The sequence below is a fragment of the Acipenser ruthenus genome, chromosome 10 (assembly GCF_902713425.1).
Source record: "Acipenser ruthenus chromosome 10, fAciRut3.2 maternal haplotype, whole genome shotgun sequence".
NCBI classification, from domain to species: Eukaryota; Metazoa; Chordata; class Actinopteri; order Acipenseriformes; family Acipenseridae; genus Acipenser; species Acipenser ruthenus.
In genome coordinates, this window is record NC_081198.1 from 43970183 (window position 1) to 43986004 (window position 15822).

The 15822-nt window shown below is 36.3% G+C and overlaps 1 protein-coding gene across 8 annotated transcripts in view; it reads left to right on the forward strand.

Moving 5' to 3' along the window:
* Positions 1-1811: 1811 nt before the first annotated feature.
* The window catches only part of LOC117408998 (kalirin), a 170697-nt gene continuing 156686 nt past the window's right edge, over positions 1812-15822 (forward strand). For 5 of the 8 annotated variants that reach the window (XM_034014497.3, XM_059032346.1, XM_034014505.3 and 2 more), the window contains exon 1: positions 1815-2495. In XM_034014497.3, the coding sequence (XP_033870388.3) occupies positions 2429-2495 (67 nt within the window). In that variant the 5' untranslated portion in view covers positions 1815-2428. Of the gene's footprint in view, positions 2496-15822 lie in introns of all 8 variants that reach the window. The other 3 variants (XM_034014531.3, XM_059032343.1, XM_034014520.3) reach the window with 3 other exon arrangements.

Consider the following 15822-nt stretch of genomic DNA (forward strand, 5'->3'; position numbering starts at 1 on the left):
TGCTAAGGTTTTTAGCAGCAAATTGTGGTTTCCATGTAACCATATGACGACATGTATTCACAACTGCCTATCATTGTGAGGTAGCTATGAGCAAATATTGCTGTCCTACATTATTCACACATTCTGTCTACGGCCTATGTAACTTTTAAAATAGTGATACACTTTGACATAACAAGGAGTATCTCGGTGGATTAATCCTGAATATATACTTTCTAATAAATATATGTTACAGTATGGCTCTTAATTGGACATCACCATTTTGTGAACAGTTTGCTTTTTTGCGATGACAAAACAATAACTAGCACACAACTAAAAAATAATTTTATTTGCACGGTCTTACATTTGCATTTCAAATCTGTCATGTGATCAACTGGAATTTGTATTCTAAGCCTGTAGGGCGCCACCGTTCAGCACCTGAAGAAGTATTTTTTATCAGACGCGCTTGACGGAACAAACCGAACACTTTGTACGGCCAGGACTTTAGATCTCTGGTCTTTTTACAAGACCAATCGCTTGCTTCAGGGAACCCAAGCTGCAGTCAGTCACTGATTGCTGTCTTAACAAAGATTGGTCTAAATGTAAGTCAGCAATTATATGTAAGTTTACGGTGGAAACAAATCCTCCAAAATACGTTACCTTCACGTTCAAGTGGAACCATGTTATAGCATTTGTTCACAAAGTAGGTTTAGGGACATTGTCTACGTCCAATGTTGATATAGAGTATAAACACATGTCTAAATTGTGCATGTTTAGACAAAATGAAGACAGAAAAATGTAAACTATGGTAAACTACAAAGTCGCAATTAATTTAATCTTTCCAGTCAACTAATGCTTAATTATAGCCAAAGTGAAATTTACTTACACGGGCTGTTATAAATGACCTGCATTTTTTTAAAAATTTTTTTAGCTGTTTTAGTTTTGCTTCATTGCATGCACAGCATATATTTCACTTGAAATAATAATGAATTATACCAGCTTTTAAATATCAGACCAGAATTAAATATACTTTATAATATTAATAATACGTATATTACTATAGCTGATATAATTAAACTACATGTACCACTAATAATAATGTACCACATGTCATTCACAATAGTCGGGACTAGGGGGCAGCAGAGGACAACAACTGAAGAATAAGGCAGGCTTAGCATTGCAAGTGCAGTGATAAGAGGAAGATAAAAGGAGAGCTGTGTGCTCTTAATGATGCAGCGGCATTGTAATATGGTTGTTGGCTGGGCATATACAGGTAATGCATGCAAGCTAATATTGGTATCCTTGGCTTCTGACAATCTTGAGAATCCAGAGTATGACAACAGGGCCAGATCAGCATAACACCCCAAAAAACGTGTGTCTGCATGAATTCATTGAGATAAAGAAAATGAATACAGTATAGTAAATAAAGTAAGCAATTGACAGGGCCATGTCATAATTTCATCAACCTGTGGGTGAATGATTGTGAGATTGTTGTGTGCTCACAAAAATGGAACAGCGGAACTCTAAATGATTTCTGGCATGATACTGTCAATTGTGTACCAGGGATTCTAGGCAGCGATGGGGTCAAAGCTGGTGCAGGAAATCAGAAAACGGGGTGCAGTAGTCATGTTTCCTGACAAAATGAAGACAAATATAAAATGCATTTTTTTAAAAAAGGATTTCATGTTAACACACCAACCCAGTTTATCCTGTTATATAGAACAATATGTTTAGGAACGCACGCAGTATTATGTGTTTGTGGAGGGGGGGTTATGAGGGAGTGGTGCCCACACGCGTATTATACCAGCTCTCCGCCTTGGTTTGTGAGATGAAGATATGCTATGATATTACACACGCGAAACCTTTTCATACTGCATAGGCTGGTAGTGCATCATTTGTTTTTTTGTCATACAGTACAATAACTCTACAATTGGTCTGCAATAGATGAGCGTAGGGACAATTGAATTATAGTCTGTATTTTGTTTGGAGAATGGACCTCTGCTTATCACCAGTCACTTAGATTGTTATGACATCACTGAATCACTACCAACTGGTACGCATCAAGCGAAGGATCCCTACTCTGATGCTTCATACTATAACTAATTTGGAGTATGCCTCAATTATATATTTTTGAGAAATGTATCTAAATTAACAGCTTACTGTTATGTATCATCAGATTGTTCCATAGGTATAAGTGCATCTCCCTGTGTGTCACATGTGCCGTGGATTGCTTTTGTGGCGCCGGAGCTGCTAGAAAGAGGAGGGTGAAATCTAAACAATAGAGTATTGCAAGGCTGTTCTTTGTAATAACACGGACGGAAACCCACGACTGGAAAACGAACTGCGGCGACTAGGAACACCAGAATATGGAGGAGATCGTGCACTGATTTTTGTAATAATCATCCCTGGATATACTTCGCGTTACCCTTTTCTTAAATCAACAAGGGGAAAGATGAATTTGGCAGAAGCAGCCGAGGAAGGGCTGAATGACTCGGACACAGATGCGTTTTTTAAAGCAGGTAAGAATATTTTCTGTGATATCACATACATAACTGGAAGGAAATGATTTTGCAGCATCCTGTGTAGGCAACAGTGGTGTATAGATGTTTGTATTGTGTACTGTTGAAAATGCTGTAAACCCAATGGTTAAACAGAAAATACAGTAAACGTATTCACTAGGATTCCCACATCACTTTATTAACCTAGCTTTTAGGGTACGTATATTTCATAGCATGGTTTACAAAAATCTTTCGACAGAATACAAAGATCAATTTGTATCTGCAATGACCGGGGGATGGAGAGATGGAACTGGGATCTGCCAATAACGTTCTAGCTGTACATTGTACATAGGCTTGCTATACATGTATCTTCATGTGCTTACACAACATCGTTTTTTGCATTATGATTTGGTTGTAATTGGCTGATTTGTTTTGGAAGCTATGGTTTGGAGGAAAACTAAATCAATCAATCAATCACACACACACACACACAAACACACACACACACACACACACACACACACACACACACACACAAAGAATCTGATAACGATGCATGTATGTAGCCTATTAATAATTAGCGCAATATCCCATGAATGTAAATGCCACATTTCCACCGAATTTCGTATGCAATGTTTTGTTTTTACTGATTTTCACAAATGCAATTGTTCTTTAATCAGTGTATTTGTTACTACAAGTACCAAGCAGCTCTTATTCACAAACCCTTGACAATTAATTGCAAGCTAATCACGCCTTCAGTGATGTTTGCAGCTTAGTATTGAACATGGCACGCCAATAACAAAATAACCACTACAATTAAAATGGATGATAAACATGATTAGGATTGGATAACACCATTTTATTTCTGTTGGTCAACCTAAGTTTTTATTTGGTACTGACATTCTGTTCTGCGCCCCCTGCTGGTAGTTCTGATTTGACTTGAACCACCCTGTTGCGACGGGTTCGTTTAGTTACTGTACAGTCACAAAGATTATGGTATCCCTGCAGTTATGTTTTCACTGGGTCATGTCATTTTCCGCATTCATTGATGTTATTTGATGAATGATTAATTAAACTAATATATTGCATCTATTCCAATAAAGTAATCATCTGTACGTTATTAAAAGATGTAAATGGCTGATCAATTATCTTTTTTTAAACTTCAATAGCACTATTACTACTTAGACTTGTAAGGTTTACCATTCTTATGGTGCACCCTTAGAAAAACAGACTTCCTGGACATTTTATATGGTATATGATTCTCTGCAGCTTTCTCTGGAACCCTACTTGTGTTTGATTCCTTCCCAATTCTATTTTCTGTTGTTCAGCATAGAACAATAGTTCTGTACAGAACCTAAACAAATGTGAACACCTGTAGAAACCATCCATATATATATATATATATATATATATATATATATATATATATATATATATATATAACCCAGGAACCCTAGACTCTGAAAGTGCACTTGTAAGATTTTAAAGCTTGACCTTTCTGCTTTCATTAGACCCAATGATTGACATGTGCTCTGCGGTATGAAAATGAAAGAATGATGCCAAGTGTTCTATCTTGAAACCATCAGATAATTCCACTCACTTGCACTGTTGGCTGTTTGCTGAAAGACAAAGGCCTGCATTTATTATGGTGATTGAAATACCCTGTCACTACACAAGGTGATCCCTCCATGGCAGAGATGAGACCCAGCGGCAGTGCAGGGGAGACCTGGCACGTCACTTTCTAATATCCTGTGGACAGAAAAAGCTATAAGCAGTAAGACCTATCTATCAATAGTGCTAGGGAAAGGACAGTTCTAGAGCAAAAATGATATTAGTTGTCTGTAAGACATGATTTAAAATTTGACATATAAGCTACCTAATTAATGAGCAAATGAGGGTTCCTTATTGCATTTGCAGGACTATCTTAGTGGGTATTGCCCTCTCCTTATGCAGGGATCACTTTCTGTACTTGTAGATTCCATTTGGTTTAACATTCGATTGAAGGCATGAGATGCTCACAAAGCAGATTCCATGCTCTTGGTGGCCTTGAAGTGAATACAGTATACTTACTGATCATCACATGTTTGCATTTATTTAGATTGTTTTCTGAAAGGAATAGCCTTCTACAGCAGAGCATTGTTTAATATCTAGGAACAATGACCATCATGCTTGAGTTGTTTTGATGCTCACCCCTTCAAATGCAATATCCTGCTGTTACACATCTGGACTGGCATCATGGTAATCTGCAAATCCATTATTATTTTACGTTTGAGAAATAACACTGGATTATCATATGGAATAGATATTCCTGTTACACTTTGTGAAATGGTAAAATTGAAATAAAAATAAAATACTTAACTGTTGCTTGTGCTTTTTCACAAAAGAGACTTGCATATTTTAATGTCTTTTGTTAAAAGGAGCATATGTCTATACAACAGTATAAAATAGTACTTTCAGACCAGATGTATCCCAGAAAGTTCCAACAAGACACCTGTATCAAGGTTCTTTAGTAAAATATTGCAGCACATCAGTGTAGTATCATTTTAGATAATTTTATATCAAGCTGGCTCTCAGATGGTAAATTCTATTTATTAAAATGTAACTCTACAATTGCTACATTTTAAACATATGCTCTCATTGAACTTAAATCTGTTGTAGTTTTCCATGGCACCAGTAGTTTACATTGATACATTGTGACATTCCATATCCTGAGGCAGTAAGGGCAACAAAAAGACATGTTTTCAATGTTTGAACCAAATTCAATACATGTTTACACTAAGATAGAAAGGCATTATTTGCCTGGTTAAGCTTGGCTTCTTTTCTTAATGTGAGGTTTAAGACTGTGTAGTACAACAGTAGGCCTATCTAACATGCACACAACAAAGCCTGCATTTCTTCAGCAGCCATATTTGGAGTAGCAAACCACTAGAATATAGATTTCATCTGACGATAAATGTTTACATACCAGTAATATCTGTGCACAACAATAATGGTGTCTGAGTGTCAAATATATTTCCACGGACCCAGATCATTCTAATATGAAAACATATTACTTACCCACTAAGAGTAGGCATTTCAATTCTTCATTTTTATGTAGTCTTTATATTGCATTTTTTCCACAGTGAAATGACTGTCACTAATCTAGCTAATAACTACCAATGATTGGCAGCAGCAGGTTCGTGGATCAATATCAGGGTACTGGAGTTTAGCTAGAAATAGTTCCTGTTGACTGAAATACAGTAGCCGAGATGCTGGCAGTACAACTACTTCAATTGATTGAGTCTCTCACTCACTGATAGTGTCGCACACAGTCTGTAAAAAGCTTTTGAACCTAATGAATTCATTACAACAGTGCACCCATGGCTATAAAAACAGAATTTGGAATTAAGCAAAACTTTTTTTTAAAACAACACCTTAATTTCTGGGATGGAGGGTATTTAAGGAGGCTGTTTTTTCAATGTTGGGATCAGGGGATCATCACAGGAGGAAACGCGTACATTGTGCCTATAGAATCTACACAAATGTGTTTTTGCAGCTGCTTGGACTCTTATGCCCTGAGGAACTGTGATATAAATATCTAGTGGCCTCAATTCTCCACATGATACAGTAAACTCAAGCTTAACATTAGTGATCTGCTGTAAGAACGCATTCGCTTTGCAGTTGGTTACAAGTGAAAGAGTGGTGCAGTCAGGGTGTTAGGAGTACAGTAGTCTAGTTTGTTTAATCTTTTTAAGTTTAAAAGCAGCCTAGTTTACAGTAGATTAATTAGGCTAACATCAGGATTCAACCGCTGCTGTTGCTCACAACAACTAGCACATGGTCACATGCTCTTACAGTTTGTAACACAGAGAAGGCACCTAATGTTTCTTCTGACTAGAAGTTCACTTGCATCTGGAGGAATCAATATGATCTGTAGGCTTAGTTTAAAATAGTGGTGTGGAAACCAAGTCAAGTGAACTTAACGTGTTTCCATTATTAGTGGGAAGGGGTTTTAGAAAGAAAAAAAAAATCACTAACTAAAAAATAATGGTTATTAGTGCAAATGTCAGTATTGCAGATCTGATTACATTTCTTGTGATTACTAGGCTCCATCTAAAATATGGTTTGGCATCCATCCCACATCACAGGAGGACCTCTAGTACCCTGCTGGCTGATCACACATGGCGGCTATACTCTGTGTAACATCATGAATCAGGAACAATGGGGTGCGATTTGTGATTGTCAGATGGAACAACGGCCCTGCTGATGGCATGTCGTTGTCTCCACTGATGGGAGTGTGCTGCATTTGTATAGCAATACAGGCATGGCAGATGGCTAATTGGACAAGATAAACCACTAGGGTAATAGGGAGAGTAAAAGAAGATTTGCAGGGATTATTGAATCATGATCTGACGTGGAAAACGAAAGAAGTTCCCTTAAAAGCAGCAGGCTTGATCTTTTTCATGTCTGACCATATGCCACTTAAGGAGTAATTGTTCTTTTGTCTGTGAGGATAGATGGGATCTCATTAGCTGAAATAACCATCTCATCACCAAACAAAAGTTTAAAGGGAAACAATGAATGAAGGTGATCTCATGTTAGGCACAATTTGTTGTATTTAATTTTATTTAAGACAGTAACAGATATGTTACATACCGTATATAAATTAAACACATGTTTCTGAAAATGACACAGATTTTATTTATTTATTTATTTATTTATTTATTTATTAATTAATTAATACTATGTTCTTTCATGATTCCGTTAACAAATTAGGATCAGAGCTTTATCTGTAGCTGCTATATGTATTGATCTATCTAATAATGAGTTTGTTGAACAAATCTTTCCAATTCTTACAGGCTTTTAGCCCCCAGGGTGTAAAACTTACATTGAACAATATGTGGTATCACAGTTTGCCAAAAAAAACACACACATATTCAGCAGCTACACTAAGTATTTTGTTTACTTTAATAAAACCAAGTAATGTTCCATACAGTAGCAAAGCAGCCTTTTATGTTTCTCTCAAAAACTATTTCTTTAAAACATATTAACTCTGCTGTGTGCAATACAGTACTGAATATCTAGTGTCATAAATTATTACAGCTACTAGGCTTCTATAAAATATGAATACACCTTGAGATATGAGGGTCGAAAGGTTCCTACAAACTGGACAACTTAAATAAAAGCTTGAAGATACTGGTTAGGTATATTTGGAATTTTTTCTGGAAAATGTATGTGTAAAGATGATTAGTACATTTTAAAACCTGCCAGCTTTGACTAACACCTGCTTAGCACTATTACCTCTTATTTACTGCTATTAGTGAGAAGTGTTAAGTGGATCACCTGTTCTGCCAGTTGCTCTAACCCACACAATCCTTTTTTAAGTCTTAATAAGTCTCCTTGGAATTGGGTGTATTTCTTTTCGAGCTTCAATATGCTGAACCTTGTCTAATAAAATCCGATAACATTGGGAATAAACAGATTAGTTCCAGTGCAGCAAAGTGTTGTGACTTTTTATCCTTATTGAAAATTATAGATCTAGTCTGTTTTATTTTAACATAATTGATTTTGCCTTGAATTAAAGGAAAGTAATTGAAAGTTCAAACAAAATATAAACGTGGTTAGTCTTTTAACCATTAACAGTGCAGACAGATGCAGCCACCTCAGAGCTACAGCGTCGGAGGACAACGCAGTGCTGGGCAGCTTACAAGCCCGCAGGTGCCCGGCCAGTCTACAGGGGTCGCTGATGCACAGTGAGCCGAGGACACCCTGGCCAACCTAAGCCCTCCCCACCCGGGCGACACTCGACCAATGGTATGCCGCCCCTTGGGAACTCTCGTCCATAGTCAGCAGTGGAATAGCCTGGACTCGAACCGGCGACCTCCAGGCTATAGGGCGCTTCCTGCACTCCACGCAAGGATACAGATGTTTATCTAAAATATGAATTAAAAGAAGCAAAGAACCAGCAGATTGTCAGGACAGTTAAAGGGGAACAGCAACAGTCTTGATCCATCTAATGTGGTGCAACTGAATGAATTTCTTGCATTGCATTGCCTTTATGAAAGGTAGAACATATGTTGGTAATTAGGCTCATGCACAAGTTCACACTACTGAGAGTACAATCTGCTTTCTGCCTGAAGGGAAAACCATTCTACCGTTTAGTAGAAATCTCAGCATATACAGTTGATTCAAGAGTAAGTAAACCATGGAAATCTGTACTTAACTATGTGTTTCACTTCCCCAAAATATGTACATGCATACTCCCATGCATACATGGAATTTGGATACCATAAGGTTAGATAAATCCACTTTCCAGAATGTCTTTTTTTTGTTAGTGACTTGTGTAGATTCCTTCTCTCTGTACAGTATTTATGGCATCATTCCTTTGGAATGTTCTCCAGACTTGCACATTGCTTTCCATATTTAACTAATTTTGTTTTGTTTTCAGCCTCATGTAATTAACCATTACTCATTAAGTGAGTCAGTCCATATTACTTCAGCTTTACAGAGACATTTTGATCAGTAAATACTTCTGGCCTACAGTCTTATCCATAACTATGGTTAAAGACTTCATACCTTATTAATTGCTAAACCCTACCAGTAAAACTTTACTTTTGTTAGTTATGCCAGAATAAATGAAATATATTGTGTTTAATCTGTTGAGTGAGAATCATAATACATTTCTTTCTGTTTGGCCTTAAATAGTGCTGCCCAAAGAGTGCTGACATGGTTAAACCTCCTTATTGATTTGTATCCATACAGTATCATATTGAATGTTATGGCTGTATATTATTTATGACGGCCTATATGTAAAAAAATCGATGCAGTGAAAAACGAGGGTAACACTGTACAATTAAACCAGCATTGCAAATAAACAATTGTTATAAACAGTGTTCTACCATAACATCAGTGTAGATTTAATCCCTGTAATAATAATAATAATAATAATAATAATAATAATAATAATAATAATAATCCAACATGCAGGCAACATTCATACCAGTGGTCAAATCTTCTTGCTAGTTTTTCTAAATACATGTAACACTAGATGAGCATGAGCCCATAAGATAATGATCACATTTTCAAAAAATTTGAAATTTGCACATTTTATTTACTAACAGTGGTTTCTCAGCTTTGCTCATGTAATTTAAAAATCGACATGTTTAGACTTTGAATGCCTTTGGGTACAGTGTGGTTTAGTTTAGTCAGCTCAGACTGGTTTGGCGTGCAGTTTAAATTGTCAGACTGCATTGCATTTCATCTAAGATATGACCTAGAAGTGATAAACTAAACAACATTTTTGTGAAAACACAAAATCAACCGTGAAACAAGACTATCACCATACATGATATGGAATTCTACTGCATCTACAGTATTGTATTTTAAAACAGTTGTCAGTTTCATATTCAAAATGTAGCAAACAATGTTGTCATGGAAACTTTTATTCTGATTTCAGTTCTGTATACTCTTTCAAAACCACCTTTACTGAATTACAGTAAGGAATTACAACATTATGTGTCGGATAACACTATTGGTGTATGCTCAGCTGTGTGTCTCCTTGATACGGTATATCTTTTTTTGTATGTGACAAATACAGTTGGGAACTCATTGGCCCAATGACGGGACCTGTTAATTGAATAGCTGCATCTGGTTGGCTAGATAAGATATGACTGGTAAGGTTTTTGTGACCAGCTGGCCAGAAGACTGGAGATCACAAAGGGATTTCTTGTGACTGGAATGAAAGTGTCTTAACACAATTGTTGTTACTTATTCCAATGCAATAATATATTTTCCATATTTTCTGGTTAGTATGTTTAGGATTACCTTAGTATTAAAAAAAAAATTCTTACAGAAGGTACTTTTCTCTTGTTATCTTATTGGTAATTCCAAGCCACCATGTAAGAAGATAAAGTCCCTTGAATATAGTCATCATTTATACAAATGCATGTTCAATTGGGAGACCAGACCTTCCTCATCATAAGTGTCATTCATCAGCAGTGAAAAAAGAAGCCATTTGTGCTCCAGTGGCAACTGCTAAAGAGCTCACATTACTATGTTTTGCATTGCTTTGCATTCCAGAAACATGCTTTCCTATGCATGTGGTCTTATGAGTTTATGAAACTGAGAAAGGATGTTTCCGAAGCAGCTAAACCTTATTGGATCAGCTTCTGTAATATGAGTTTTGTCCCAATGCTTATGCATTGTAAGTTTGTTGTACTCTGTTTTGCTGTAGCCTAGTATCCTCAGTTTCTAAGATGAACATATTAAAATCAAATGGCATTTAATACCTGGATTATACAACAGATTAGTCAGTTTATACTGGGATTTAACAATGATTACACAGAGCAATTCTGCTGCGCATTTATAAATTGATTTTTTCCCCTTTCTGGTTTATATCAGATGAATAATTTATAAGATATTCTGGACAGAATTGTTAGTTTTCAATTAAAAAAAAAAACTTCCATAAAAACCCAAAGCATCTGAAATTAGGTATACATTGTAAGACTTTACTGTATCATGACAAATGGGTACATTTCGAATAATGTAATAATTAATATCAAATATGACATTAGCATTTAGTACTTTCACAAATAGCAGACAACACAATGGAAAAATACATTAAACTGTATGGACAAAAGCTTTTACTTTAATTAGGACAGCTTTCTTAGATAGGAGAAAATACACCCAATAAAGTTACTAAACCTGAAATAAGAACGCATACATTTCATCTAGGAGCTTTTAAGCAGTCTTAAGTGCTCTCTTATTAGTTTTTAGAGTTTGAATTAGTTTTTTGTTTTAAATTAGCTTTGTGAATCTTTCTTCTGGACCTGTGTTGATGATTAAAAGATTCTATGTATTTATTTTAAAAAAAAATAAATCTTTTGGGAATAAGTCATCTCGTTTTCATTGTATGTTCCTTAGCCTTCAAAAAAAATAAACACTTCAAGAGGTATATTTTTAATCTTAAAAATGTCTCGGTATAGGCTTACCTCCACCTTGTATTTCGTGTTCCCTTGGGCCTGAACTCGGTATGCCCAGGAACCCAGGCCTTTCTGGCTAGAGCTTCTCATTCTTTTGAAAATGGCAAGACTTCTGTAAATAATGGATGAATGTCGATAACAGATGTGCAGGACATATTTAGCCTCCCATTAAGCCTCAACCATCAGAGTACTTTTTTTGTTTTGTTTAAATGCTTGTTTTAAATAGCATTTTGGAGGTACAGCGACTGCCCAAAGATAGCTAAAACTAGAAACCCTTTTTCCCTCATTAGTATTGCTAATCACCATCCAAATTAGAAAAAAGAACAAGGCATAAAAGCACCAGTGATAAAACAATGTAGCACAGTAATGTTATTTCTTGACTGGGGTTTTTTAAATGCTACATTCCCCACACAGTCAAGTCCCAGCAATCTTTTGTTTCTTCTTCATAATTGGCACAGGCATGTACAGTATTAGGTGCTGTGCGAGCTAACAGTGTACAATAATGGCTTTCCAATTGTTTCCTTAATTGCACACGTTATGTTTTACTGTGATTCATCTCAACCTGTTAAAGTGCTGAACATTTACATCCCTTTGCCTTATAATGTTTTCCCATTGTTCCTCCTTGGTGTTCTGCATCTCATTGATGCATGCAGGTGTGAATCAATACTTCAGGTGTCTGGGGACAGACAGTGATTTACCTGTGTGTTTTATTTATTTATTTATTTTTTTAATCTGAGAGCATGTGGGAAAGGGAGTGTGTTTGCAGTAGCAGGAGGATGTAGCTACTGTATGGAACTTTTTAATTAATCAGTTTATTTGTTATAAATAAACAATAAAAACAATATTGGTTCGTATTGCATCATATCATACAGCCCTCTCCCAGAAATACATTGTACAGTGATTTCCCTGAAATCAGTGGAAGTTTAAGGATGTGACACAGCCCCACACAAACATGCACCTCAAACACTGCCTATTCGGTTACTGTAAGCAAGATTTGCATTTATTGAGGAATAATACAGAGGCTGTTGTTTGATTGAATCCACCCCTGATTGAAGGAACTTATACATATTAATAAACACTTTCATGCATCAGATGTCAATTTGAACTTATCAAGATAGCCTTTTAAAGACATTTTTGATTATGTGTAACAGGATATATGTATATAAAGATAGATTTGTTTAGAAACAGTAATGAAAGTGAAAACGACTATAACACAGAACACAGAATGTGTAACAACACATAATGAATAGTGCTCACTGTACAGTAATGAAAGGGCTGTGCTCACTTAAACCAATTGTTGTGCTTTTTGATGCTGCAAATATAAAGCTAATTAGAAAGTGGTAGACATTATATCCTTATTTTAATTTATTTTAATTTATTTTTTTTTGTGTGTGTGTGGATCGCAAGATCAAAGAGACCATAAGTGGTTACTACCCCTACACACACTTTCCACACTGGTCTGGCCGTTTGCAACGTAAAAATTAGACTTTGCCGCAACAGGCAAAAACATTTATTTTAAATTGTGGCATAGGGCACAGAAATGTAAATATTTCTATGATTCTTTTAAATATATCATTCAGTTGGCAAATCTTTTTTTTTTTTAATGTGCGAGTGCTGTTTTTTTTCATTATTATTATGAGTAAGTATGGATAATAACACTAAAGAACACCAGAAGTTCATACTGCCTGTTTTTTTATGGCCAGACAGTCTGCAGGTATGACTAATACAGGATACAGATGAAATACACTATGACTGATGTCATCATTTGACACAGATGTCATTAAATTACCATGATCCTGATGCAGAAAAACTCTCTCTCTCTCTCTTCCTCGTCTGCTTAAATTGTCTAGCAGCTGAGTAACACAATGGCAATGCTTTGTTTAACTTATGACCTCACTGTGAACGCAGTGTAGTCCTAACAGTTTTTATTTGTCACCAGGTTGTTCCAATATATTGTACCGATTAAAATCAGAACTAAAACAGCATAAAACTCAATGCTCCAGATGTCTGCCACTGATCGGGTTGATAGGGCCCTAAAAGGAAATGAAAGGTAGAGTATGTGAGATATTGGTTTTGGAAAGCAGAGCAAAATCACCAGTGAGGCCTGCTGGGAGCAGCCTAATGCAAATCTGCAGGCTGCCAATTAGCCTGACCTACCTGCCTGACCTTCACTTGCTCCTGCACCAGAAAATTCTTAGCCCCCCCCCACCCCCCCCATAAGTAAGGAGAATGATTCCTTTTCTGGGGTTATTCAAACAGGAAAACCTCAGGGGTTTCACGTTTGTGTTTTCTTTGTCCTTACTTATCTTCACTTTCCTTCATGTTTAACTTTGAAACCTTGAGGTTTTCAACATGTATTTAATTATTCTTAAGGTATTGTGTTCCTCTATATAAGGTAGTTTTTATATAGAGGAACACAATCTTTTCAAATTCAGGTCACAGGCTACAGTATGGCAAATTCATGTGAAGATTTGTAGACATTTGTGCAACAAGTTCAGCATATGTTATAGATAAAACCAAAAGAAATAGCATACCAGTACTAAGCTGTCCATATTTAACCAAAGATAGCAAATCTAAAGCTATTGCTCTGTCAGCCATAATTCAATTGCTGACTGTGACAGGCTGGCTCGCAGTGGTGAGGTGTGGTGACGTCACGGACCAGGAAGTAACTGAAACCAAAACAGTGGATGGGCGGGTGAAGCTGAATGCAATGGCACTCAGCGTGTTTAATAAACAAAACAAATGATTTTTACAAAACACAAAACAAAAAGGCACAAGGGCCAAACGAATAAACAAACAAACAAGTAAGTGTCGTGCTGGCTAATCCAGCACGTTTTAGCAATTGTTAATTATGTATTATTCTCCTCGCGCTCTCTCTCTCTCCGCTCTCCCTTACTCTCCTCTCTACACTCAACACCGCAGCACGGGCAGCTGCCGGTTCTTATACTCTGGCCGAGGGGTTAATTATCTTATTACCCCTCAGCCACAGTCTGCACGCGTTTGGTAAGGATGCATGACTGTCAGCTAGTTAAATAATCAGTAGCTGATCAGTCATGCATCCTCACTGGGTTTTAAATTATAAATAATAAAAGACGCGGCGCTTTTAACTGCGCTGCAAACAAAAATACAAATAATAATACATAGGGGCGGGACACTCCGCCACACTGACCTATCACCCATATAAACTGTGGATTAGGGTGCGGGTTCAATTTAAAAAGAAAGTGTTTTAATATGACCTGCATTGTTTCCCTATTCAATCACATTTCCAGACCTAGACAGCTCCTTATTAAAATAAAAACAAAAATAAATATATACTGTGTGTTGGTCAATGTCGCCAAATACAGCTGAATACCTTTAATACAGACTCAGTGCATTATTTTTGTGGAATTCACCCCCTAGGTGATGGAACCCATGCTTATTGGACTATAAATATTTTCAGATGTAAGTAATGGTTAACTTTGACTGGATTGAAAAAAAACACAGTCAGTGTAATCTGTTTAAACCAGGATTTATTTGAACTCCACTAAGCAGTTTAGCAATACTGTCTGCTAAACTTAACACAGTAAAGCCACATGACTGAATATGATCTATTACTATCATATTCTTTGTTAAACCTTATGTTAAATCTGTATTTTAATGAATAGCAACTTGTGTACAACAAGTAGACAATATGTAGAGTTTCTGCAATACTGCGCAGAAGTGACTCATCAAGAAACACATGTTATTGTTTTGTATACCTACTGAATAACCGTTACTGTATTGCAGGTCTGATTGCACATTGACTAACCCTTTTCAATATACATTATCTGGTTATGAAGACTGCATGCATTATACATATTTTTGAACAGTCTAAACCTGTGCAGTATTTACATACATGCCCTATACATTAATTTTAGTGGAGTTTAGATCACGTTATTAACATCTTATGTTCTGAAACCTTTTCCTCCTACTATTCCCCCTACTCCCTCCTACTATTGGGATTAAATTGTGGTTGCAGATATGCTAGGGAAATAGTGCACAGCGAGGTAAATGTACGTTCTTTGATTCTGTTTTAAATCTGCTAAATGAATATGAATTGTTCAGTGGAACATGCACAGCTACTGAATGTACTACGAGTGTAAAATTGATTCTGTGCAGCTGAAAAAACAAAGTCAAGGTACAGGATAGGGTTTCGAAGGATAGACAGCAGACTGAAAAGGAGGTACAATTTGGGTCTCTTGGAATACATTTTGGCTAGTAATTAATGATGACAGTTCTAATTTCAACACAAAAAAAAGGTTTCAGGTTGACAGCAGTAGAAATATGTACATGTCAGGTCAAAGGAAAAAAAACAGTTTTCAATTTAGTCAAGTTGTGTTTCCAACATTGCAATTTCAGATTTAAACAAT